General features: G+C 48.0%; 1 protein-coding gene across 5 annotated transcripts in view; it reads left to right on the plus strand.

Annotated features, from left to right (window-relative positions):
- GAS7 (growth arrest specific 7) overlaps window positions 1-27,085 on the plus strand; it is a 278,186-nt gene that overhangs the window by 75,487 nt on the left and 175,614 nt on the right. For 2 of the 5 annotated variants that reach the window (XM_090059485.1, XM_090059486.1), the window contains exon 2: window positions 20,434-20,554. In XM_090059485.1, coding sequence (XP_089915611.1) covers window positions 20,434-20,554 — 121 coding nt within the window. Of the gene's footprint in view, window positions 1-3,866; window positions 3,927-15,185; window positions 15,414-20,433; window positions 20,555-27,085 lie in introns of those variants that run through there. The other 3 variants (XM_090059487.1, XM_090059489.1, XM_090059490.1) reach the window with 3 other exon arrangements.

Raw genomic sequence — 27,085 nt, forward strand, 5'->3', positions numbered from 1 at the left:
TCCAGGATTTGCACACGCAGAAACCAGGCATCTGGGCACACACATACACAGACACACAAATTTACACACTCATACATGCACACACATGCATGCAAATGCAGAACCCAGACATTAGGATGGCAGGTGGTTGGGGGCATGGTGGCCTGTGTCCAACAACCTGTCAGTGATTGGCTCAGTGTATGTCTCTGCTCAGGAGTCTTTGGCATCCTGGGGAGTCCATGGGGCTAGTTGGGAGGTATGCGAGAGCCTTCCCTACCTGCTGGGCTTGGCCTGTGCAGGCAGGCTCCACATCCCACCCCAAGGAAGGGCTAACATCTGTTGCACTTGGTTTCAACCCAACCTTGGATACTTGGAGTAAAGCTTGAAAGTTAGAGTGCTTCTGCCTCTGGCTTCTTGAATGCCTGTACTTAGCCTTAGTGCTTTTTACCTTCCAACCTCATCATCTGACCATGCTGCTCTGGATCACAGGCACCTATTTCTCCAGGCCCATTTTTTCTGAGCTCTTCCCAGTGGGTTTTTCCCAGAGATGAGCTGCTCAGAACACTGTGCAGTATTGCAGGTGCACTGGCTACAGAGCTCTGTGTAGACGATGAAGCTTTCCCTCTTTATGGAATGCCTTTGTGTATGCACCTCAAAGACTCTTTATGTTGGTGCCATCCCACAGTGCAAAATCAAGTCTACTTTGGTCCCACTTTTGCCCATACACCCAAGTTTCTTCTCTCCAAGGCAGGTTGATGGATTGGCTCAGGACTAGGCCCAGGACTGGTGGAGTCTCTAGCAGTGCTTGTCCATGTGATGGGGGTTTAGTTCTCCCAAAATTGAAACAGTGGGTTTTTAACAGGTGGGTTTTTGTGTCATTTAAAAATGCACTGTTTCAACTTAGAGAATTCCATGATGTCATGTAACATCACAATGCATCACGGCCCCCTGTCAGCTCACCCACATCCCCTGCTCCCCCCGCCAACCCTCCAGACATCACCAGAAAAAAAAATAAAGCAGTGGGGGCCCGATCCTTTATTTCTTCCCCCCCAGAGCCTACCTGCCTCTTCCACAGTGTGGGGAGTAGGGGGCAGCTGCCAATGGGCTGAGTGGTCCCTGAGCTGTAGGGGACCCCCATCCTTCCTTCCACAGTGACAGCGCCCCCTAGGCAGCACCTGCCCACTAGCACCTAGCCTGGGCACTCCCAAGGGGTGCAGCCACTGTGGAGGGAAGCACCAAGCCCCGGAAAGCGCAGAGGCTGTGCAACCTGCTGGCAGTTCATCCAGGTAGGCTTAAGTGAAGAAAAACAAAGCAAAAAGCAGCAAGGAGCCTGATCTTTTTTTTTTCTCCTGGACCCTGCCTGTCTGTCTGAGCTGTGCAGGGCCCAGTGCTTCCCTCCACAGTGGTGGCATCCCCAGGGAGCACCCACCTGCTAACAGCCCACCCGGGTGGGCCAAGGGGGCACTGCAGTGCTTTTTTCCCTCAGTCAAGCCTGCCTGCATGAGGTGCCACTGGGTCTCACAGTCCCTGAACTGTGCAGGGCCTGGTGCTACCCTCCACAGTGGCAGCACTCCCCAGGACCACCTGGGCTGGGTGCTAGCAGGGAGGTGCCACTTGGAGGGCACCACCACTGTGCAGGGAAGGTCCAGGGTCCCCTGCAGCCCAGGGGCTGCTTGGCCTGTCAGCAGCTCACTCCCCCAGCCACGGGAAAGGCAGGTAGGCTCCGGTGCCCCATGCACTGTCCCCATCAGCTTCCTGCCACCTGAGACCTTCCAGGAATGGGCTGGCTTTCCTCTTGGGCAGAGCAGCAGGGCAGCAGGAGAGAGGCTGAGTGTGCTGGTGGCAGGAGAAGGCAGCAGGGACAGTGCACAGAGTGCTGGAAGCCCACCAAGCCCATGCTTCCCTGAGCACATCTGGGCTTCCAGAGCCCCATGCACCATTGCACTTTGTTACGTAGCAGACTAAAATAGCTTGGATGGGTTTTACCTTGCTATTTAACAAAATCATTTAAAATGAAATACACTGATGAACGTGTACATTGTCTCGAAATTAAAGTGGAATACGCCACCGAACGTGTAAACAGCAATGCCATTAAAGTGGTGCAAAGGAGCAATTAAGCCACTTTAAAAGCCAATTTTGTCCTCTGTACAAACACCCCAAGTGATATTTCCTGCCTGTCATTCTTAGACTTTAATACTGATTCTCTTCCTCTCTCCCTCCTCAGCGTTCAATCCTCTTCAGTTAGTCTCAGCTGTAGATTATATTGGTGCTGTCTTCCATATCAGTAGTGAAGATGGAGCATCAGTTGGTATTTGGCATTGAGGGCTAAGCCCCCATAAGATCTTTTCCATAGGGGGATACATTCCTTCATTTTCCTCCAAGGCAGTGAGGCTTCTTAAATTCTGCGCTTTAGGTTTGAGGATTGCATTGTTTTATCTCAGTTTGTATACATTTGAAGAACTTCCAGACTCAGCTTGGTCAGCATGTGATATGAGCTGACACATCTCTGGTTAGCTGACTCTCCTAAATACACAGATGTTTCCTCCCTAGGATCTCTAATTTCATTGGGGGTTTTCCTGCTGTTTGAAAATAGGAAATGATTTTTCTTTGTTGAGCAAGATTGAATTCATCTTGCAGGGTCATCAGGTTTAGAATGGATCAGCAGTTACATGAAGCCTTCTTATGGGCACCATTAACCCATCATTCTTCCTCTGCTGTGTAAGTTGCTTCACTTTTTCAAAAATGAAGGAGCTCCAATAGTTAGTTTATGAACCCTCAAAAATATACCAAGTAGTTTCCTCTCACAATGCCAAGGAGAGTAAAAGAGGAACCTTGAGAAAGAGTGTGGGTTTGGATAAAAGTCAGAAGAACCAAAGAGGAAGAGGAAGCCCTGCATTTCACTTCCTGAGCCAACTTTCCAGCATATATGTATGCTCTGCTCCACTCAAAACAAAGGCAGAATTATGTGAAGCCAGGATGTCAGATTGTAGCTCTCAATCTCCTCTGCAGGAGGACAGACACTCTTATTGTGGTGGAGTAGGTTATGCCATTGGATGGAGACTTGTCAGTCCCTGCTGAGAAAGCCTTTGATTTCCTGCTCTAGTATAATAACCATAATGCAGTGCTGCTTGCTGGGAGTGGCTGTAGGAGGTCTGAAAGTTAGCTTCCATGACCCCAGGGGAAGATTCCTCATCCCTGATGGACCTCTCCTTGCTCTCCCTCTCATGGTGCATTGCTCAAGAGCCCTGACGTTCCTAACTCATCATGGGATCCTTCCTGCATTTGCAGCCTATTTCTCTGCCCAGGCTGCAACATAGCCATACACTGGCTCAAGTGATCATCTTGCATGAGGATGGGGGTCCTTCCTACAACTCCCTGCAGATAGCCAAGGAAAGTGCTATATAGAGAAGTCTCGTTGAGGATGTGTAGAGGCTATTATTTTTCCTCCTGTCTGATCCATTGCCTTTAATCCATGAAAACTCATACTGGACTGAAGCTGAAGGTCTCTGTTTTGGGATTTTCAAAAATCCATTTTCACAAAATATAATTTGTCCCTTTTGAAATGCTGCAAGTGCAGAAGAAGGAGGTGCTTCCTGAGATCACATGTTTATCTCTGTTTCTACATTTTTTAAATCTCTGATTTCTCTCAGTAGTATGTTGCTAGTCTGGGCATTTCCCTAAAGAACCCTAGGCTCATTTGCATAAGTAAAAGCAAGGGGTGTGGTATCACCTTTCCTCCCAGCTCTGAGGAACTGTCAGAGCTGAGAGGCTCTAAAGCCAGAAGGGACCAGCAACCACTGGTTTTTACCTCTCGCATAGTACAAATCAGGGAGCTCTGACTAGTGGTTCTAACATCTGGCCTGTATCATCTGCTTGGGCTTGCACCAGTCCTTTGAAAGAGGCATTTGATCTCAATGTAAAGACTCTTGGTGATGGACAGTCCCTTGGTAAGTCCCACCCATTACTTCTCCTCACTATTAACAATGTGTGCCTCATTTCCAGCCTGAATGTGTCTGATTTCAGCTTCCAGGCATTGCCCCGTGCTCTACTTTTCTCTGCTGGAGTAACAAACTTTTTGTTATCAGGAATCATTTTCCTGTGTAGATGCTTCTAGAGTGTGACTTATAATTTTCTTCAATTATCCTATGAATAATTCTTCTGCCTAATAGAAACAGGAGGTCAAAATAACTGGACCTTGAAAAATCATGCAAGGGGAGGAAGAAAATCCCTACTTCAGTCAGTCTCTCTTCTCACCATGTAACTCAGGCAGTTTAGGACTCTTCCTGAGAGAGCTGTTTATGTAAGGATTTATCATAGTTTTGTAGTTTCTAGGGTCGGAAGGGACCTGAGTAGATCATCTAGTCCGACCCCCTGCCATGGCAGGAAAGAGTCCTGGGGTCAAATGACCCCAGCAAGGTGTACATCTAGCAAAAGTTGTATTGACAGTGAAACCAAGGAACCGTGTAGTGTTCTCTTGAGCGCCATCTAAGGACATATTTTCTATTAACTATTTAGGCCTGTAAATTGGCCTGCAGTGTGACCTTGGGCACCTCACTTCTCATGTCAGGGCCATTTCCTGCCTTTCTGTCTGTCTAGACTGTAAGATCTGTGGAGTTGTGCTTTCTCTTTCTGTATGCTAATATAGCCTTCATTCAGCATCCACAGGCATATGAATGATGTTACAATTTATTTACGTTTGTTCAAATATATGAAGGGAATGTATAAAGTGTGTATGAAGAGCAGAAACAGGCAACATTGAAATTTGGAAACCATTGCATATTTATGCAAGAGGCAAAGTAATATCTTTTTGTGGGTAATATCTTTTATTGGACAAATTTTATGGTGGGGATAGATTTAAACAAGCTTTCAAATGTAGGGCATTTATCTTCAGGTTCAAGATGAAACAAGCTGAAGATGCCTTCAGTTGGTTTATTATATGTGTGTAATTTCATCTGTTGTTGTGGAAGTTACCCCTAATTCATGTAGGTGAAGAAGAGGGGAATCTGGCTTCCAGGTTTTGCCTGTTCTGAGTAGAAGAGCCTGCTCTTTAGATTTTTTTTGCATGTTTTGTATGTATGTTTGTTTGGTTCTCTTTGTAGAAGGATCAGAACTGAACATGGAGGAAGAAAATATTTTCATTTCAATGTGAGATTAACAAGCAATCAAAAAAGTTATGGCCAGCGTCAAATGTATTGCCACACAGCTATACACATGCGCCAAGGCTGTCCCAATGCACTGTAATTACAGCACACTGGAGTAGACTCGATTAATTGAGTCTGCTGGGGCATTTACTGTGCTCCAGCAAACTCCAGCACCTTGTGTATTAGTGTCCCTGCACTGAAAAGTGGTGGCAGAGGTACTTTAACTAAAACTCCCACCACCATTTTTCTGCATGGGAATGCTGATAAACAAGGCACTGTGCACACTTTAATTCAAATGGCTCCTCGAGTCTATGTTAAGAAAGAGTTAAAGCTGAGGAGCTATATCAGCAATTTAGGGTGAGGAGGGAGGAAAAGCAAAGTGGATGGAGTGAAGAACAGGTGAAGAGACTGAGAGAGCAGGGTAGGGGGTGGGTTCATCTTGAAATAGTAATCTCAAAAACACAAGTGTTATAAACCCAGGAAATTCAGAATTAAAAATTGTTTAAAATTGTGGTTATTTACATGGTTTTGTAGAGTTGGAATCGAATATAGGACCACACATAATGCCTAGGGATTGGCTGAAATTATGGTCTATTGTATGGATATCAGTGTAGACGCAGAGTTCAGACAGTCCTTTCCTAAAGACCTTGCACACTAAATAGAACAGAAAGGGGAGGGGGAGGGGGAAGGGAGACAAGCTACAAACAGCAATCAAACAAGGTTGTTTAAAATTGGATTTAATAAACACTGGGTGCATATACATGTGCACCCAACTGTGCAGTTATTTAGTACTTGCTTTAGTAAGTACTAAATGACTGCGCAGTAACCACCTTTGCTACACAGTCCTGGCAGTGCGTGGGTCGTTTCTGACCCTACTGTACAGTAGCAACGATCTACTGCTGGTTGCTACTGTGCAGTAGCGTTGGTGTCATGGTTTGTGCCTGTCGCCACTACTTTGCCATAGCAACGAGTTACATCGCCCTAGCTCGTTGCTAAAACAACATAGCTTCTCATGTAGATGTGCCTACTCAGAATAATCAGTGGGAGGGGGAACAGTCTAATAAACATATTGATCAAGGGGAGATAGTGGTTTTGTCACAATTAATATTTTGGTTGGAGGCTGGGAGAGCAGAAGAAAAAAGGGAAGGAAAGAGGCAAAACAGGAGAGAGGAGGGAGGAAAAGTCAAGAGGATGTGGTGTAGAACAGGTGAAGAGACTAGGGGTGTTTTTACATGTACTCCAAGGATGGGGGGAGGGGCGTGGTACTTTAATTAGAGCAGCTCCAAGAATCGCTTTCATAGATTCATAGATTGTAGAGTCAGAAGGGGCCATAATGGATCATCGTGTCTGACCCCCTGCCCCTGGCAGGAAAGAGGACCGAGGTCAGATGACTCCAGCCAGGTGACTATCAAGCCTCCTCTTGAAGACCTCCAAGTTAGGTGATAGTACCACCTCTCTTGCAAGCCCATTCCAGACTCTGGCCACCCTTATTGTAAAAAAAAGTCTTCCTAATGTCTAACCTAAATCTACTCTCCACTAGTTTGCACCCATTATTCCTAGTTACTCCCTGGGGTGCTCTGGTAAACAGCACATCCCTAATTCCCTGTTGTCCTCCCTTGATAAACTTATAGGCAGCTACAAGGTCTCCCCTCAGACATCTCTTGTGAAGGTTGAAGAGATCCAGATCTCTCAACCTCCCCTTGTAGGGTCTTTCACAGAGGCCACTAATCATGCGAGTGGCCCTCCTCTGGACCCTCTCCAGATTCTCCATGTCTCTCTTGAAGTGCAGTGCCCAAAACTGGACACAGTACTCCAACTGCAGCCTGACCAATGCCGCATAGAGGGGGAGCATTACCTCCCTCAATCTGTCGGTCATGCATCTGCTAATACACGACAAGATGCGACTGGCTTTGTTGATGGCCTCGTTACACTGCCAGCTCATGTTCATCTTGGAGTCAACTATGACTCCAAGATCTCTCTCAGCCTCTGAGCTTCTGAGGAGGTCATCCTCCAACCTATAGGTGTGCTGGGGATTCCTCCTTCCTAAGTGGAGTACCTTGCATTTATCTTTGTTGAATTGCATCCTATTTCGTTCCGCTCATTGATCCAACCTGTCCAGGTCGGCCTGTATCTGCTCCCTGCTCTCCAATGTGTTAACTTTCCCCCATAACTTGGTATCATCTGCAAACTTGGAGAAGGTCATCCCCACACCCACGTCCAAATCACTGATGAAGACATTAAATAACACTGGTCTAAGGACCAAACCCTGCGGGACCCCACTGCCCACCTCCTTCCAGGCTGAGAACGACCCGTTCACCACCACTCTCTGGGTGCGGTTCCTAAGCCAGTTGGCCACCCACCTGACTGTGTAGGCATCCACTCCACAGTCTGCTAGCTCTCTTTTGAGAATAGGATGTGAAACTGTGTCAAAAGTCTTCCTAAAATCCAGGTAGATGACATCAGCCTCAGCTCCTGTGTCAAGGCAGTGTGAGACCTGGTCATAAAAGGTTTGTCAGGCAGGATCTACCTGTGACAAACCTGTGCTGATTTCCTTTCAATATCATTTCCCCTGCTGGGCCTTCACAAATGCGCTCTTTGATGATTTTTCCAGTATTTTCCCAGGGATAGAGGTAAGACTGACTGGCCTAAAGTTACCCAGCTCATCCCTTCTCCCTTTCTTAAAAACGGGCACCACATTGGCCCTTTTCCAGTTCTTAGGGACCTGGCCGGAGCACCATGAGCACTCAAACTGCTGTGCCAGTGGCTCAGCTGTAACACTGACCAATTCTTTCAGCACCTGTGGATGGGGGTCATCTGGGCCGACTGACTTGTACCCATCCAGCCCCTCCAAGTGCTCCTTAACTAAGTCAGCAGTAAACTTTGGCAGGCTGGTGCCTTTTGCTTTAATTATAGTGCCCACAGCATCTCATGTATCAGCATCCCCACACATTGAGATAGCAGCCTGGGCTCGTTTGACAAGCTTTAGTTAAAGCAGCCCTGTCACCATTTTGAAGCGTGGGACACTGATACAGAGATGCAGACATTGGCTGGAGGTGGAGCACACTAACTAGCATGCTCCAGGAGACTCAATTAATTGCAGCACATAATTACAGCAGTCTTGCCCCACTTCTACAGGCCCCCTAGGAGAGCAGGGTAGGGGATGGGTTCATTTAGAGCTGCATAAAATTCTGGGGTTGAATATTTTTCAACAAAAAGTGTGCATTAGACAGCACCCAAACACCTTGTAAATTTATCTCAGTTTTGTAGAGTTCTTTATATGAATGTCTTTAAAAATCAAAATATTTCATTTTTTTCAGTTCAGAACAGCTTTTTGTCTAGTGTTATTTCTTTCAACTTAAAAATATTATTTTTAAAAATAATACTTGCTTCTCAGTGAAATATATCCCTTAAGGTGAAAGCAAACAGTTCAGTTGCTTTTTGCTTCATGAAAACATCTAAAAAGTTTGTCTTGTTTTCACCCGTTTGGTTCAGTTTCTTTAGTTGCTAGAATGGGTCTTCCCTGGATTTTCTCTCTTCTAACCTTGGTTGCACAGGGGAAGAGACAGCCCTAGTGCTCCCATTCTTTAATGTCTCCTTCGGAACAAGAGGTGGTGGTGTTAAAATAGCTGCTCATTTTGTGAGTATTCTTCAACTTATGCATTGAATGAAACAGGGTCCTATAGGAAACTACCATATTTAGTTGAATTTAGGACAACCATGAATTTAAGATGCCCCCCACCTAATTAGATTCTATACATGGAAAATGTGTAATTATTTTAATTTTCCATGTATTTAATCTAATTATTGGAGGACTGTCTTAAATTTGTCCCCCCTACTACTGCAGACTGTGGGAGGATAGGCAATGAAGGTGCAGTAATGGTGCAGGTGATAGAGGGACAGAAGGGGGAGGGCAGTAAGAGGGCAGGCAGTGGTGGGGGCACTGGGGGAGGTAGTGAGAGGGCAAGCAGTGGAGGGAGCAGTGAGGAACAGGCAGCAGGGGAGACATGAGCAGGGAAGGTAGGATGAAAGTGTTGGGAAAGGCAGGCAGTTTGTCTCCTGCCACTTGTCCTACCTTGCTTACCCTCCTTTTGCCCACACTCCACAGCCTCAGGCCTCCTCCTTCTTCCCTGATCGCACTCCTCCCCCCAACCCCACTTCTGTGCTGCTTCTGTCCCCTGCAGTCTCAGGTCCCTGTTCTTCTTCCCCCATCTCTCCCCATTAAAGTCTCTACTTCCTGCCTGCCCATCTGTCTGCCTATAGAAATCCTAGTATAAAGAAATCACATTGGAAAAAAGTGGCACATGGTGCACTCCTGGAGCATACCCTGAAGCAACTGGAGGCTGGGTCCTCCAAAGAGACACTCTAACATGGGGCCAGAATGTCTCTATGCCTGCCAGGTGCCCCTGCTGGCTCAGCATGCTTGAGAAAAAAGAAGTGGGGCAAGGATGCAGCGATGACTTGGAGATGCCTGGGACCCAGGCTCTGTTCCCAGTAAGGAAGGACATGGGGTGGGGGGGACTGTGTGGAGGTGGGGGGAATGTGTGGGAGGGGTGGGTCCCATGCCCCCCCATGTCGCATAACCCTTCCTCCCCCCTGAGCAGCAGCAGCCAGCAGCAGGCCACTGGAGCACTCGTGGCCTGCTACTGGCAGAGACCCCCAGTAGCACACAATGCCACCTGAGATCCAGGGGCTCCATGTGGTGCACAGAACCAGCCTACTGGCACACACCTTTGGCAGGGCCAGGCCAGCTCCTGCCATGACCCAGGCCAGGCATGCTCCTGCCTCCATGTGCTCTGCATACCATCAAACTGGGCCAGCTCCATGGAGGCAGGAATTGGCCCAGGCCAATGGCATGTGGTTCCTGCATGCATTTCTGGGAGTTGCAGGTAGTGGCAGGAGCTGGCCTGGTCCTAGCCAAAGGCACAGGCCAGTGGGCTGGGCTGGTTCTGTGTGCTGCATGGAGCCCCCAGGTCTCAGGTGGTGCCACGCACTGCCAGGGGTCCACCCAGGGACCCATGCCTCCCACACAGTTGCCCCCCACCCCCACACAGTCCCTCAATACTCACAAACCCCCCACAATCCACCCACAACCCCCCTAGACTCCCACACAAGCCCCACACCTCCCACAAACCTCACCCACCCCTAAACCCACTCACATCCCTTCACAAATCTCATACCTTGGGTGCCCAGCCATCAGTCATTATGGGATCTGCTGGTGGGAGCCACAGCTGCAGGGGAAACTGCTACACTGCAGCCCTGTCTCATGCCCACACCAGTGCTGGGACATGTGGCCCCAGCCTGGGAGGGCTTCTGGTCCCAGGAACCACTTTGGGAGTGTGATGGAATGCTGTGGCAGCAGAGTGGGGGGTGTGAGACAGAGAGAAAGATGGAGGTTGGGGATGGGGATGGGAGAGCGCTCTGGGTAGGAGAGGCTGCCAGAGCTGGGCTTAGAGCCCCACCACTGCCCTAGAGCAGCCTGTGCTGGCCTGTAAGAGAAGGGGCTTGCTCAGCCCAGTCCCTGAGCCCCAGGCAAGAGCTTTCCAGGAACAACATGGGGATTACTAGGGCATGGGCACAGGTGTAGGGAGCAGAACAGCAAAGGCTGGCACTGCTCAGAGCCACAAAGCAGTGGTGGGACAGCTGCAGCTGGACTCATGTCCTGGTACTGGGATGGAGCTGCTGCTGGGAGAGAGCTAGTAGGGGCAGGCAGGGGCTGTAGGTCAGGAGTGAGAGGCATTGGTGGGGCTGTGGGTTGGGAGTAAGGGGCAAGGGCATGGGCAGGGGCAAGGCATTGGCATCAGTGCTGTTCAGTGCCCCACATCCTGGTGAGCAAAGGGGGCAGAGGCAGCTCTGATTTTTCTGTGATAAAAAAAAGCAAATGCCAAAGTGTATAGATATTTAGACTTCATTTCACTATGATGATAGAGGCATTGGTAGGCTTCTAAATTGCTTTAAAATTGTAAATATATCAATAAAACAGTGCCCAACTGATCTCTCTCTATATAGCGGTGCTTCATTTTAATTGCAAAAGAATGCAAATTTTTGGTATTTTAATGAGAGAATATGAGGTTTTTATGAGATAATTTGCTATTTTTAAACAGGGAACCCCAGGATTCCTGCTGGTGAGGCAATTGGTGGGACCCAGGCAGAGGAGCATGCCCAGGGGCAGCACCAGGGACCCAACTGGAGGGTAGATGAGGTGACTGACTTCCTGGCCATTTGAGGCCAGGAGGACATACTTCAACAGTTCAAAGCAGGTCACCACAATGAGCACCTCTTCCAGGCAATAGCTGCCCAGATGGCAGAGTGGGGGCACCAGAAGACATGACAGCTGTGCTGTACAAAAGCCAACTATGTAGCCATGGCCCACTGGCAGCTAATCCAGAGGTGCAGGAGGCTCTGCTTCAGTGGCCATACCACAGCCCAGGTGGCTATGCAGTCCCCATCGGGGTCTGGCAGGCATGCAGCCATGGGACTGCAGGTCCAAGGGGGCGGATGCTGTTGCAGGTGGCAGTAGATCACAGCCAGGCAGCAGCCCCTATTGCCAAACTACTGCAGTGGGTAGAGGGTGCAGGGGCACCTCTAGTTTAGGGCTGCTTCAGCAGTCTAGTTGGCACAAAGGGACAGTGTCCCCAGATACCAACTGGGTGGGACTCAGAAGCTACTGAAGGCAGGTAGCCCTGAGCTGCTCATCAGGGCAGGTTTTTATACTGCTGGGGAAAGCACAGGTGCTGGCCCCAGCCTCTAGCTGAGCCTGGCTGAAGATTCGGGAGGAGCTGGGCCAAATTTGTGCCGCTGCTACTTGAGCTGCTGCAAGTACACGTGCCTGCATGTATGGACACAGCCTCTGTGGCTATGTAGGCTGTCTTCTAGTTGTGCTTGGTCTATACACTGATAATACTTGGAAATGATCCTTATTGGGCATGTCTACATGAGATGTATTAATGCACATTAGCCTAATTTAATGCACATTATGGGCACGCATCTACAAGTGTTTGCCCTTAATACTGATTTAAAATGGTGAAATTAGGCTAATTGCACCTACATTTGCAAATACAGGTGTCAAATTTAGGTGAGATTAAATAAGTGCATTAATGCATGTGTAGATGTGACCCGGCACTAACTTTAGTACTGGGTGTGCCCAACCACTAGGGGCACATGGCAGGGCTACAGGGACTTGGCACTATGCACTTACTTTAGTGACAACTCCCTGCACGTGTAGACACCTGCCAAAAATCACTTAGTGCACATTAGCTTAATGCACATTCAATTTAGTCGTGCTGAAATACACGTGTAAACATGCCCACTAAGGACTAAGCCTTGAAGTCTAATGCTGCAGCTTCTGTCTTAGTGAAATATATTGTTGTATTTATGTTGAAGCCTCCTTTTCACTCCCACAACTGCTTTTTGGCAGCATCCACATCTTGAATTAGGGATGTATTGGCGACATTGTGCACGTCTAGGACAGCTGCTGCTGCTTGGTGCAGCTGCAGCATATTGCACTTCCTTATTTCACTGCTGCCTGTTCCTTATGTTAAATGCTGCTGCCTTGCTTGCCTTACCCACACTTCATTTTACAAGCCCTGTGGTCTGTTGCATAAATTACAAAATAAAACAGAAATGCTAGTCCTGGGTTTTGGGAAGTTACAAGACTAAAACAGCTTCTATCTAAGTAGACAGACAGTACTAGTCAGCAGAGGTGTAACTGGTAGTATTAGTGCCCTGGGCACAAACTCCAGTGACCCTCCTTGCCATATGGAAGATAACACAGACACAGGGGTAGAGGTGCTGCTGAATCTTGTCACCACTGGAGCATCACAAAGCTGAATTCAGCGATTCATCCCCCTGCAGCAGTGCTGCCCCAATCCCCCACCCCTCTTCAAATGCAGCCCGGATCTCCTTTCCTTATATGAGTGCAGCCCTGAATCCCAGAGCTGGTGCCCCCTTTTTCTTGGTACCTGGGACTCATGCCCCCGTTACCCATCTCTAGTTACCTGCTAACTAGGCAACTACCTCCACATGTTAGTTGGACAGAGAGAGCGAAAAACACACATACAGGCCAATTTTATCAGAGGCTTGCAGAAGATGGAGCAGCTCTCTGCCTTCAACTGTTTATTACAGTCTTTCTCTCTGTCCAACTCTGCCATGCCACATTCTGTCTGATGGCAGCAGCAGTCACTGAGTCACTTCCACAACTGCTCACTCTTTCACAAACAGGATAGTTAAGCAAGCTACTTTCTCATGTTCCCAAGGAAAGCGTAACAATTTTCTGATGATGTCGCAGGAAAGTGACATTTCAGGAATGTGGTAGAGCCCTATACAAAATGGAAATTGCTTCTGAATGAAGAATAGGAATCATCAATTACCATTTTGGGACTATTTCATTGTTAATCAGCCTCTGTGAACCTGGTTCCTCCGTGTTAGGAATAGCCCACAGGCTGCTGTACACAGGGAACATTGAGCTGATACTGCTACAGAAACTGGCAGTCAGGGCTTATTTCCTATTGTTTGTAGTGAATACAAACTGTTCTTTGAGGCCCCAGTACAGTTCCTGTTGGCTGAAATATTATGGCTAACAGATAGGCCATGGGGAACAGGCAAACTTGTGTTTCTGCGCATCTAAGAATTGAATATCCCATGGCCTAGCCAAGGATTGGAGCTTTCTGAATGTGTTTATCCTGCACCCCTTGTTGCAGTCTCTGGGGGTATATTACAGGAATCCAGATGAACTGCTACTAACAGTGCTAGTCAGAGTGTTCTCCAGCTTCAGGTTCAAATAGAAGAGACAAACAAATTGTGATGGGAGGAGTTGGCCTGGATAGCTCTGGAATCAACCAGAGCAGGGTCACTGTAGTATTAGAAGGAAGTGTGACACATATTCACACAGATTCACAAAAGTTTAGGGCTGAAAGAGATCCTGTGAGATCATTGGTTCCAGCCATCCTGCTTTGGGCAGGAAAGACTGTAGGGGTCAAATAACCCCAGCAAGGTGTACATCCAGTCCCCTTTTGAAGATCTCCAAGGTAGGTGCCTGCACCACCTCTGCTGGGAGTCTGTTCCAGAGTCTGGTCACACAAACCATTAAATTTTGCCTTATATCTGGTCGAAACCTTATTCTAGGAGTTTATGACTGTTGCTCCTGGTTTTCCCCTGGGGCACTTTGGTGAATAGTTGTTCACCTAGCCCTTGACGCTCTCCCCTGATATATTTGTAAGCTGCCACCAAGTCCCCCCAAAGTCTTCTCTTTTCTAGGCTGAACAGTCCCCTATCTGTCAGCCTTTCCTCATATGGCTTGCTTTTCAGGCCTCCAATCATACGGGTGGCTCTTCTCTGGACTCTCTCAAGTTTTGTCACATCTTTCTTGAAGTGTGGCACCCAGAACTGGATGCAGTACTCCAGCTGCAGCCTCACCAGTGCTGAGTAGAGGCTGTTATACTGGTGACACCATGCACTGTTTTAGCTGGGGAGAGGGCAGGGATGCCACGGAAGGAAAGGGGAATGGCAGGGATGCTGTTGTAGCATTGGGAGCATGGGAGGGATGCTGTTTTAGTGTCAGGACCATGGGAGGAAGACAGGACTCTCTGAAATGTCCCTCACAAATACAGGGGCTCCCTTTCTGGTATAGGGCCTGGAGTCGCTACTGTTACATAAAGGAGAGACTGACCCTTCCCTGGCCATTGTGGCTGTAGCAGTGTAGCTGTTCTAGGAGGGCATGTTTATCTTTAAAAGTTCATTTTTTCCAGTGGTACATTCCAGCTGGCCAAGCACTGCACAATGGGCTTTCTGAGTGAACATTATATGGAAAAAGTTTCTCAGCAGGACAGGATGGGATACAAAAGGTCAAGGCAAGTAAGTAAGACCCAAAGGGAGTGTGCACAAAGTGAGCCTTGTTTGCAGGCCTGTGTATGGAAAGTGTCTGGTAAATAGCACAGACTTGGCCATTGTGCTCCAGCATCTACTTGCATAGTGTAAAGTTTCCAGAGGCTTCCCATCTGGAAAGCCCAGCTTGCATCTCTTTGACTGTCAACCAAGAACACATTCAGTAAAGGGAGGAGCTCAGAGTATTTGATGCAGCTAAAAGCATCACACAGAAGACCCTATTTTTGCACAAGGATTTGGCCATGGGCTCCAAGCCTCTCTGTACATACAACAAAGGAGCACTGAGTTGTCCTCATTTGAAGATGTAATCCTTCCACCTGAGCTCATCTGCAGAGCACTGTGCAAGGCTGCCCCTGATTCAGATTCATTCAGGATTGACTCCCCCTGCCTGGGGAGCCTCCTAACTCCCAAATGGTAAGTGAAGGTTTGTTGGCTTTAGCGAAGAAGATATAGTAACTTCTCTAATGGATTGATTGGCATCTCAATCCATGAGAATTTCTCATGGTCCATTTGGTAGATTAACAATATTTAAATATAACCTTCCTTCATGGAGCTAGCCCTGATTGTTTGGGAAGCAGACGTAGGTATCCCATGAGAGGGGACTTCTAGAGTTCAGACAGCTTTTGAGATTCAGTAAGGTGAAGCAATCTGTGTTTCAGCTGAACAAGGAAGCATTGCTTGGCTGGACTCACACTCCATATAAGATTTGAATTTAACTACAGAAATCGATGATTTCTCTACTGAAATATTGCTAGCTGGGCTCTGGGGCTGTTCTCTCGCATTACCTTTGAATCCTGAATCTGGCAGAAGAGACACCAGCAAATAGAATAACCGTAGAACAGAATAACTATAGAAGCAGGGATCTGTATCATCTGTGGTGATAGTGAGCAATATAGTGTCCTTCTGTTTGTTAGATTGTAAAAAGAAGCAGGCAAATCTCAGCATTTGAAAACAAAAAGCTTCATAGAAAATAGAAATAGAAAATATCCTCTGAGCTAGCTTATTGGTAGGATGCAGTTCTATTGTAACTAGGAATACAGATATTAACCCTCCCCAAAATACAGTGCTTTACTTAAAATTCGGCACTCTCCCATGCTGAGCCCAGCACATGTCCAAAAGAGGCTTCATGTTAGTTGGACCCAACTCACCCAATGTCTGTATAGATTGGGTGCTTTAGTGGGGCTCTTTGGCACTTTTATCTAATAGTTGATTGAATCAACTATTAGATAAAAGCACCAAAAAGTCTGTCTGAAGTGCCCGACCTATGCAGATGCTATGGAGCTAGCCAGAACTAATGATTTGCTTTTTCTGGTAAAGCACTGTTTGTTTTAAAGGTCTGCAGGTAGTAGTATCATCCCAAGAAGAAATGGGGTAGTTCCTAGAGAGGCACTGTGAGTGAGTTAAATGAATCATGTTTGAGGGGATCCTAGCATGAAGGTCAGCTGTGTTCATGTGTTGTTTATGCACTCAATTCCTAGCTGACTGTTACAACAAATATTTGACCTTGGGAGGTTGAGTTCTCTGTGACTTACATGCCGTGCAGTAGGAAGAGTACAGAGACTTTGAGATTGAAAACTATCATGTTTTGGACCCCCACCCCCTGACATTCTTAATAGCCCATACAGCAAATGGCCTGTCATATTCAAATCCCATCACAAAGCTCCAAGCTCAGGAACTCTGTGACATCTATCATGCTCAGATCTGTGATGTGTAAAGACAAGGTTCAGTAGGATATAGCTGTGTTATTTGATAACGATGTGCCCAAACTTCTGCAGGTTTTTAATCTGCCTAGATTTAATAATTGGGTCCTCACACATGTACTGCTTCCCAAAGCTGCTCAAATCCTGCATGCACTGATATCAGGAGAAATGGTCTGACAGTGTCTAGGAGGAAGATCCTGAAAAGCCCCTTGCAGAGGTAATAGGAGAGAACCTCACAGCCCCAGAGTCCAGTTACCAATCTTTCAGTAGAAAAATCATTGATTGTCTGAAAAGTTATGTGTCCTTTATTTTGTTTAAAAGATCATCCTCAACTGTGCAAAGAAGTGGTTATAAGCCCTATCAGGTGGGGGATGGGGCCCTCAATAGGACTATTCTCCAGCAGCAACCTTTCCTTACTGGATAACTTCATAGGTCTGATAGTTCGTGTTGGTTTCCCCCGAGTGCCATGGCACTCTCCAGGCCAGAGGAAAGAGGTTTTGGGAATGGGTTCATGTCTTGTCTCTGGCCCCTTGTAACTGTGAAAAAACTAATTTTGTGCTGACTTCGTCCTGGTGAAGTCAGTAGGCAATGTCCCCGAGCATCCCACGGGGCCTCCATCTGCTCAGCAGACCTACAGGATTGTTTCTTATCCAAATCAAAGATGCAGTCTGGTGAAAGAGACGGTAGGAGCACTTACTTGTACCAGCCCCGAGGGTTTGAAAGTTAGGATGGAAGCCCCAGGATATTCGTTTTAAATTTAGGCTTTTAAAATTGTGTTCTAATAGTCATCTCTGTCATGTGAGCCAGGAGAGCCACAGAGGTCACATTTGTGGTTGCTAGCTTTTCTTGGCAACTACAAGGGGTAGAAACGGACTTTTTCTTTTAAATTGAAACTGAGACTCTAATGTAATCATCTGACTTCTGGAGATGAGTAAAATACCAAATATCAACATGGACAGGCAGTCCCATGGGATGCCTTTAGGCCAGGGTGCTGTGACACCTTAAGGTACCTTCAGATCCTTTTAAAAGTTCTATGAGGTACCAACTCAATGTTAGCACATTAGGTGTTCATACATTATTCACAAGAAAAATATTTCAAATAGGAATCCAGAGCATTAAAATATCCTGACCTGCTGTGGGCTTTCTGAGTTCTGTGTAACTGCAAAATTACTCTGCTGTTTTTTGTTAATCAGAAAATGAATGAAAACTAAGAGCTGGCATTTTCTGAGGGGTAACTTGAGTCTAAAATGGTTAAGAACTACTGCCTCGGGCATTGGTAATATATGGCACAGCTAGTGCCATCCCTGTGAGCCTAATACTAGCTACAGTTTGAATCACTCCACCCAGAGTTACTCTACCTAGTCTTGAGCCTGCCAGAGCCAGCTTTAGAGTAGTACTAGAGGGTATCCTTTACAGCAGCTTCTCTGCTTCATTCAGCACATGTGGAGCAAGGCCTCAGCAGCACTGTGGGAATGGTATTGACTTCCCCTCTTAAACTACTTCTGGTTGAAAGGGAAAGGGATAATTGTGCTACTTTGTATTTCCAGACAGCAAAACTGTCAGTCTGCAGTAAAAATGGTGATCCACAGTTACCATAAAACTTACTGGGAGGCATCAAAGTCCTTGCTGGTTTGTATCTGGCCACCAGTATTGACTGTGAAATGGGGCTGAATGGAATCAGTCCCTGTGAGGATCCATAAGAGCTCCTTGTAGTAGGTAGTTGCCACCCTGCAGGTACCAGAAACCAAACTGGCATCTCGGGTCTCTTATACTACACCTTCTGGATCTTGGTCTGTGCACAGTACTGCTGCCTTGTGCTCCTGATATGCCAGTTTGGCAGTGATGCACTCAAAGATGGCCTAGTTGCAGTGGTTTATCTTGTCTGCTCACTGCACTTCCTTATTGTTCCAAATGGAGAGTATGTCCAGCATCTCTTCCCAATTCCAGTGATTGATGTTCCTGAAAGATGTGTTGGGAAAAGGTGGTTTGAACATTGTGACTACTGGCTGGCCTCATGTAAGGCACAGAGTCCAAACAGATCCCTGAATCTGTGCCTTCAACAGATCCATGTACCTATGCCTTCAGCTTGGCACAGAATGTCCACCATCCCTTTGTGCTGATCAGTAAGTAGGTAAGCAAGGCTTCATATAAGCCCTGTGACCTTGAGGCAGGAGAATTTGGCAGGAGTCAGAGAGTGACCGCTTGGAGCTGTGGTGGAGGAAATCGCTGCATTGTGGAGTCCCTGGAGGACAAACCAGCATCATACCGTGCTCAGCTAGTGCCTGATTTCTACTCATTTGGGCATGCCTTGACCATTTTTAGAATGTTTTTGTGGATACGTACATCTCTACACTTGCCTTTTGTAACATTTTAAAGGCATTTGAAACACTTCAAATCTTACGTCTATAAACAGTCTCTGTCACCACAATCCCAGGAGAGAAATGCACTCCCCGTTTGTGAGTGACTGTTCACAGTGCAGGTTTGGTGCTACCAACTGTAACTTAGTAATGCTCCGAGGCAGTGCTTATCTTCTGTTTGTTTATTCTGGCTTGGGGCCAGAAAAGTTTTCACTGCAGTGGGATTTTGTAGGCTATTCTGCTTTGAGAGCTTATTTGCATCTTCCTGGCTCCAGGATGCCAGGTCCCCATCCTGGATGGGAACAATGAATACCTTATACACACTTGCAGTAGGGCAGGGACACTGGCTCTTAGTACATAGGAGGAATGGAAGCTTTGATAGACTTGGGGACTCAACTGAAGGTAGTTTTCTGACTGACAGATGGTTGCTCACAGCATTATGTGGGGTACCCAGATACTCCAGTGATAAGGAAGAAGGTAGGGCTGGATGGCACCTTAGGGCATGTCCAGATAAGCGGTAATGTGTGTTTTCTCAGGGGCAAGTAGCAGTGGCACACCTACTTGTCCCCAAGGAATGCCCATGCCAAGCGTGCTCTGGTGCACAGTCTGTTACCCCAGGTTGAGTAGGGGAGGCTTGGGCCAGCAATTGTGCTGGCTCAGCAGTCTACTTGTGGTAGCCAGAAGAAGCCTCTACTGCTGCCCACACCACATGCCTGGGGAAGGTGGGACCAGCTGCATGCGCCATGGCCCTGTGCCAAGGCTGGGCAGGGCCAAGGGACCCACTGTGGGCCAGATAAAATCCATTGGCGGGCCAGATGCAGCCTCTGGATTGTATTTGGCCTATCCCTGATCTAAAGCCCCACTGCTCTTGTGCCAGTAAGTGGCAGTGTGCCGTACATGTTGGTTATTCCTGAGGATCGGTGTTATGATTCTGAGTCTTAGGGTATTCTCAGTAGGATAACTAATGTGGGGTGACTTAGGCTGTAGTCCCAGGAGCCAGCTTGGGGAAGGGTGGGGGAAAAAAAAAAAAAAGAGAGCCACTGCCAAGTATGCCTCTGGTAATGCCTTGCCTGTACCACAGTGGTTCCATAGACAGCCTACTGCTTCCCGAACCCTGCAGTAGGTGTTTCTTCAGGCAGTTCTTCAGGTACTGGAGCCCTAGTGAAGTGTAAATGTGTGAGTGTAGCAACTTTTTAAAAACCCACAGCTTCAATTTAGGGCCTCCATTTCATCTACACACACCCATAGTTACTGCTGGTTGGAAATCAGTAAACCATATATCATTTTCCAGGCAGGAATCTGTTCCTGGCAACCACAGGAACAACCTTCACCTTATCTTAAAACTAGCTTAACAGGAACTTTTTTTTATACCAACAGAAGCCCAGGAAAGTCACTACTCAGTCAGGAGAAGATTCTTTGAACTGTCCTCTCCCTCCAGGCTGGCAGAGCTACATGTCTCCCCAGGGCCGCAAGTATTATGTGAACACCTTCACCAATGGTAAGGCCCATTTCACTAAAATGTGTACTCACAACACCCCTGGCTCTGATGTGATGTAGGCTCTGTTTTTCTAATTTTGATGAAATAATTGGACCCAGAGGGTCAAAGGCTGGGATGAATCCACAGAGGATATAATGGCACAGCTGCACCCTCCTTTTGGACTGGACCCCACCTTGAAACCTCTGGGGACTATTTTAAAGCAGATGAGAACCCCAGTCCTTTCCCTTTTTGCTCAGAGTCACAACCTTCCCCTCTGCAACAGGAAGGAGAGGTTCTGAAGCTTTTTCTGTGGACAGTAGGCAAAAGCAGCAATGGTGAACATGGGAATGGGGAAAGGAGAAGGGAGAGGACATGACCCTGAGCACTAAGGGGGTAGCCGGGATTCTTACCTGCTTTGGGGACTTAAAAAAGTTCCTGGAGGCTCCCACAGTATGGTCTTCCACACTGGTGAGTAGGGGGGAAAATCTGGAGGAGGGGTGCAACCACCCCTGCACTATGGGCTGCTGCTCCCTGTAATAGGGCACCCTAGCCCTGTTACTGTTAAACAATGAAAGCATGTTAGAAATTCTATGTTTGTATTTGTTCATATGAAGACACAGAGCTGGCCAACCTCTGCTGTAGCCTAGGTTGGTAGGGCTGCCAAGACGGCACAGCAGAAATACCTCAAAACACTGTGGCTGCTGGCCAGACTATTGCTGTGGCCAATGAGGCTCCAGGAGTCTACAAGGTACACAGAGCTTGCGGGGGGAGGGTACTCAAGGCTCAAGGAGCAATTTGGGGTTTTTAAGGAGCCAGAGTATGGCTTATAGGGCGTCTATTATGTTATAGCTTGGGGAATCATATTTATGTTATTGTTTGCCCGGTGGACTGGGCTGAGGATATTTGGGGAGGAGGCAGCCTCAGTGGGGCACACTACTGTGCAAAGCCCCAGCACTGAGGGGGACGCAGTGACGAGGTGATCGGGCCCCATCGCTGGGGCGGGGGGCTCAATGATAGGTGGCAGTCGGGCCCCAGGGCCAAGGGGGATACAGCAACAGAGTGAGCTGACCCAATGCCCTAGGGCATAGGTCAACATTTATACCATCTGTGAGGTGTAGGCAACCGTGTAGGGGAGGTTCAGAGCAGTGGATAGCGACCCCTAGTGTTGGGATATTAAATGGGCAGCCTCCCACCTGAGTAACTTCATAATTATTGTTCCATCAAGGCATGGCAGGAGAGATAGGTGGGTGGCTAGCCCAGAGACAGAAGGTCAGGCCTCTGTTAGACAGGCATGGGGATGGACCCCCGTCACACTCTCACACCCCATTTTGCCAAATCCTGGATGTGCCCCTGGACAAAGATGTTAACATAATTCATTATACAACATGAATCAGTTAAACAAGTTTCAAGAACCTCAACCTGCTTAACATGTCAAGCAATTAACATTAAAATATTTTTATCCTCATAAAATATAGAAAATGTGAAGTGTTAGTCTGACCTCAGCACAGATTGTACTTGTGATATAGTCAAGTCTTGTGGAGATAGCAATGTCTGGCTTTGTCTGGTTAGGGGATCTCTTGAGATCAGGATGATGGAGGCCCAATATTGGATCCTGAAGTCCCAGGATAGTAACCTTCTTTTCTATCCACCCAACAGTTGCATGTCCATATTAAGTGATTGACTGCAAAAATGAGTAATAGGCAGCATAGCCCATCCTATTATTATTTTGTCTACCAATTAAACAGTTTTTGACGCATCAGTGTTAGTCTCCGATGTCACAGTCTGTGGGTGGTACCAATAGGCCTTTCTGAAAATAATTCAGTTCTTCCGTTTTTATTTTTTCTTTCTTTCAGGGTTTAGTTGCAAAGCCAGGGTATTCACTGGGATGAAAATGCTCTAAACTGGTACAGAGAATTCTGTCAGGTGACTGGCTGGTATATGTGCACTCTCATGCACAGTGGTACTCAGAAATGGGAGCAGTGAGGGATTCTACCGCAAATCAGATTGGCTAGGAACTTTAGGGCTGCATCACTTTCCTCTGTAGCATAGATTAGTGTTGACATGCTGGAATCATTTAGGCATATAACACTGAATGTGTTGGTGCTGGTATCTCATGTTCTCTACCCATAGCACACATACTTAAGCTTTTTGAGGAATAAAATATTTAATCTTCATGACAGGTGCCAGGTCTCAGAGCCAGGCTAAGGGCCAGGTCTCAACATTGGCCCGTCCACCTGTTCATATGGGGCAGTCCACCCTGTCTCTCCTGCCACAACTTAGTGATTTAATAAACTGACATTAAATGTGGGAGGCTGCCCATTTTAATGCTCCAATGTACATGGCTCTGTACTGTCCTACACTATGTCCCATGCCTCACAGATGGCATCTAGATTATTATCACACCTCCTGCTTAAGGCCAGGCCAAACTCCATCCTATGCCAAGTCTGTTGCAGCCTGCCCTGCACTGGGCCACATACATACCACCCCTCTCTCACTGGGGCCTCTTTCATACCGCCCATCACTGGGCCACTCTCTACCTACCTTGCTGCTCTGAGCAGCCCCTGTTGGGCCATCAGGCTTGCCTACTCTCACACTGGCCAGACCCCAGGCAGCCCTTCAGGTAGCTCAAGCTTCCCTACTGTATGTGGCTCTGGCCTTGCCTCACACAGGGCTGACTCTGCCCCTAGCCACTCGCTGGACAATTTCACACATTTGAATACTTGTGGGAATTGGGCCATGTGCTGCCCTTCAGGCCACCTCTACAGCCCTACTCAGCACACCCCCTGGCACAGCCCTTCAGATCACCCTTAAAACCCTACTGTACACTCACTTACGCATAGTCCTTCAGGCCGCAGTGGCACACCTTACTCTATGCAGGCCACCACAATCTTCTTCCCCCACACTGGGGCCACTCTATCGACCCCCCCCCCCCCTTCACTGGCACCTCCAGGGTCTTACACCCCATGGGGCTCAGATGTCCATAGACATGTCTGGCCTCCTTGCCTGTCCCTAGGTATGGGTGACCAAGCAGGATGTGAAGGCTGGGGTTATAACGTGCCTCTACCCTTCACTGGGGAGGCAACTGGCTTGGCATTTCTTGGGGAACTGTCCCATCACAGGCAGTCTCACTAGCCCATCCTTCCCCAGTAGGGTTCAGTTTCAAGTTATACCCAGGACCAGGAGCCTCCTGCCACCCCCTTAGTTCCTGCCCGTACCTCCAAAAATGTTGCAAGCAGCAGCTCAGCCAGATATTGCTCTTTTGGCTGTCATCAGCAGACTGCTAACTCAGTCCTGAGAGCCTAGATCTAAAATGGAGGCTGCTTATCCCTGTCCTCCTATCCCAGGGCTCTCCTGCAGTCATATGACTGCCTCATTAGGGCTAGCCCACACCTGCAGGCTGCCCTGCTGCCTGCTCTCAAACCTTAATAATGCAATGAAAATGGTGAACTAGCCTCAAATATGTTACTCATTAGATGTGGAACATCTTTGTGACTTGTTTGTATCATGCTTTAATTTAAATGTGTGGCATGTTATACACAGAGTGGTAGGGCTTGGCTGTGTCTTCCATGATCCCAGAGTGCACTGCTCTCTGTCCCTTCCCCCTGAGGGTGAAATGGGGCTCTGCTTCCATCCCTAGATGGTGTGTTGGGACCCTGACCAATCCCAAAGCAGTAACTGAGGCTATAAAACACAGCCTACAGCTATCCTCAGGGCATTCCCCAGGATGAATTGAGCCATGAGGGAAGATTTCCAACCCCTTTCACAGCTCTGGGTCACCCCAATTCTGTGCAGGGGATGGTTAAGTGAAGGCAGTAAGGCTTAAACTGTCTTGAGGAAAACACTGTAGGCAGCTGTGGGTTGTGTTCTGCTCCTGCATTTCAGAGCTGCACTGACAAGCCAGTTTGCTCAGAGCTCACAGCACGTGCACAGCATATCTGAAGGGGTGTGAGACTGCACTGCCCTCACCACCCCTGGATTTGCCCCTGGCAGCAGTTCTCCAGCTCCCCAAGCTGAGAAGCCCTGGCCAGCATAAGCTTGCACACTACTTCTTTCACTTCCAGGTAGTATGGCCTTTGAATTTCAAGCTGCGCACATTGCACAATGTTTCCATCATGCAATAGAGTTGTTCAGTACCTGTTGTGTGATGAAAATAATGTCTTCCAGGGGCTTTGGTCAGTGGCTTCAGAGAGAATTTCTCCAAATATGGCATTCAGGCTGTTCTGCTTCCCCCTTGTGGCTGTGCCTGGGCTCTTAACTATTGCTCTGGGGACTGCATAGACATTTTTTTTAAAATGGCATCTTTTCTCTTTAGTGTAGGATATTTGTGCTAAACAGTCCTCCCTCAAAAGCCTTGTCCTGTGATTCTCCCATCCACTGACAGCAGGCCTAGGATATGGGGAAGAGGTAATCTGCATCTGTTTGTTCCTTCAAGTTACAGAGACATGCACAGATAGAAAATAAAGACAAATGTGCACAGAGCTCTATCTTTTCAAGGAGTGGTCCTGACACTCCTGCTAGCTCTACTTCTCTGCAGACAGGTAGAAAAGGGTGAATGCCTTTTTTTTTTTTTTTTTTTTTTTACACAGATAGTTATGTAACCCTCCCAGCAGGCACAGGTCAACAGCAAGAAGGAGCAGGTTCACACTTTGGGGTACCCAATAAGTTATACCAGTGGCTTGAGCCCCCACCCAGAAATCTGGGAACACTAAATTTGACTGGAGTATCCCATACAGACAAATCCACATTGTGCCTGGCTCAATGGCATGCAAGTTTCTGGGTGGGTGTGGGCAGGGATCATGGGGGTGGGTTGTTGGGGAGTTGCCCCTCCCACTTCATCCCCCATGGTGTACAGCCCCTGTCAGCAGAGGCAACAACAGCAGCAAGCAGCAGGCCCTTGGGGTGCTCATGGCCCACGGCAGACAGAGCCCTCCAGCAACATGCAGCTCGGGCTGAGTTTCGGGGGCTGAACGTGCCAGCATGGAGCTGGCCCAGCCTGCTGGCATGCACCTTGGGACCAGACCCAGGCTGCTTCTATACTGATACATGGGGCTCCTGGCACTGCAAGTGGGAGCCGTGCACCATTGGGCTGGGCCAGCTCTGTGCCTCCATGTGGAGCTTCCAGTACTCCAGGGTGGAGCCACACATGGAGGCACAGAGCCAGCCTGGCCCAGCCTGGAAGTGTGTACTCCTGGCTGCAGTGCCAGGACACCCACAGGGTGACACAGACCCTGCCCAGTCTACTGGCATGTGGATCGGGACTCACAGGGAGTCATATGCCATTGGGCTGGGTAGGCTCTGTGCCACTGTATGCAGCTTCCTGTTGAAGTGCTGGAAGCCCCATGGGGAAGCACAGAGCTGGCTTGCTGATGCACAGTTCTTGCCTGCAGTGCTGGGAGCTCCACATGGTGGTAAGGAACCAGCCTGGTCTGGTTTGAATGTGTGTTGCAGCCGGCCGGGCCAGCTCTGTGCCACCATGTGCAGCCCCCGGGACTCAACCGGAGTCATGCTGCACTGGATGGCTCTGCCTGCCATGGGCCATGAATGCCCCAAGGGCTGCTGCTGCTGCCAGGAGTCGAGATTGTGCACCATGGTGGGGAGAGGGCGTATGTGGCTGGAGGCCCTATCCCCCCCACGAACCCCATACACACTCCTACTCCCCCATAAAGCCCACATCCACCCACACACACTTCCATACCCCCACAGACCCTACCCCTTACAAAACCCACATCCACCCCACACCTTCACAAACTATCCCACAAACCCCACAATCATCATACCCCCATAAATCCCACACACCCCACCACAAGCCCCACACCCATACACACTCCCACTCACAATATACAAAAGTAAGACTTTATTTTGAACTATTACACAATGGCCTCTATATACACTATACAAACCCATGTAATTCAGGACAAAAATATTTTTTGAAATAGAATTAAAATATATTATAGTAGAGGTTTGATTTTTAATACATGATTTGCATTTTTCCAGTTCCAAAATGGCAAATCCCCCTCCCAAAAGGAGTACTTCTGGAGGCAAAGGAGGAGACTTCCAGTGGCAGGGGTTAGGGGGTGGGACTTCCAGTTCCAAAATGGAGATCAGAGCAGGGCTTCTGTCAAGGGGCAGGAGTACCCTTGCAGCCCTCAACAGCTCACCAGAAGTCATTAAGTGGTACTCCAGCTGCAATAATTGCTCACCCCTGATTTAAAGAAACAAAACAGGGGGAATCCAGGCCTACTCTAAGGGCCGGGGCTGCAGGCAGTCTTGGTGACACAGCTCCACTGGGAGCAGAAGGTTACAAACCTCAACCTCGGTCCAAAGCTGACAGAGCCCAACCCTTGCCAATCTAGCAGAATTAGAAATTAGCTACCAATCCTAACTCCTAGCCAGCCAATGCAAGGAATCAATACCCTCCTCCACAGTATTAACCCCTTAAAACCTCAGAAAAAGGGGAAAGAAAAGAAGGAGAGAGGAGTTCCCAGACTTTGGGACAATTCTATCTCTCTGTCTCTCTCTCTCTCTCCTGTACCTGAGTTTCCCCTTACTCTA

The sequence above is a fragment of the Crocodylus siamensis genome, chromosome 8 (genome assembly GCF_052110815.1).
Source record: "Crocodylus siamensis isolate JL-2025a chromosome 8, ASM5211081v1, whole genome shotgun sequence".
Taxonomy (NCBI): Eukaryota; Metazoa; Chordata; order Crocodylia; family Crocodylidae; genus Crocodylus; species Crocodylus siamensis.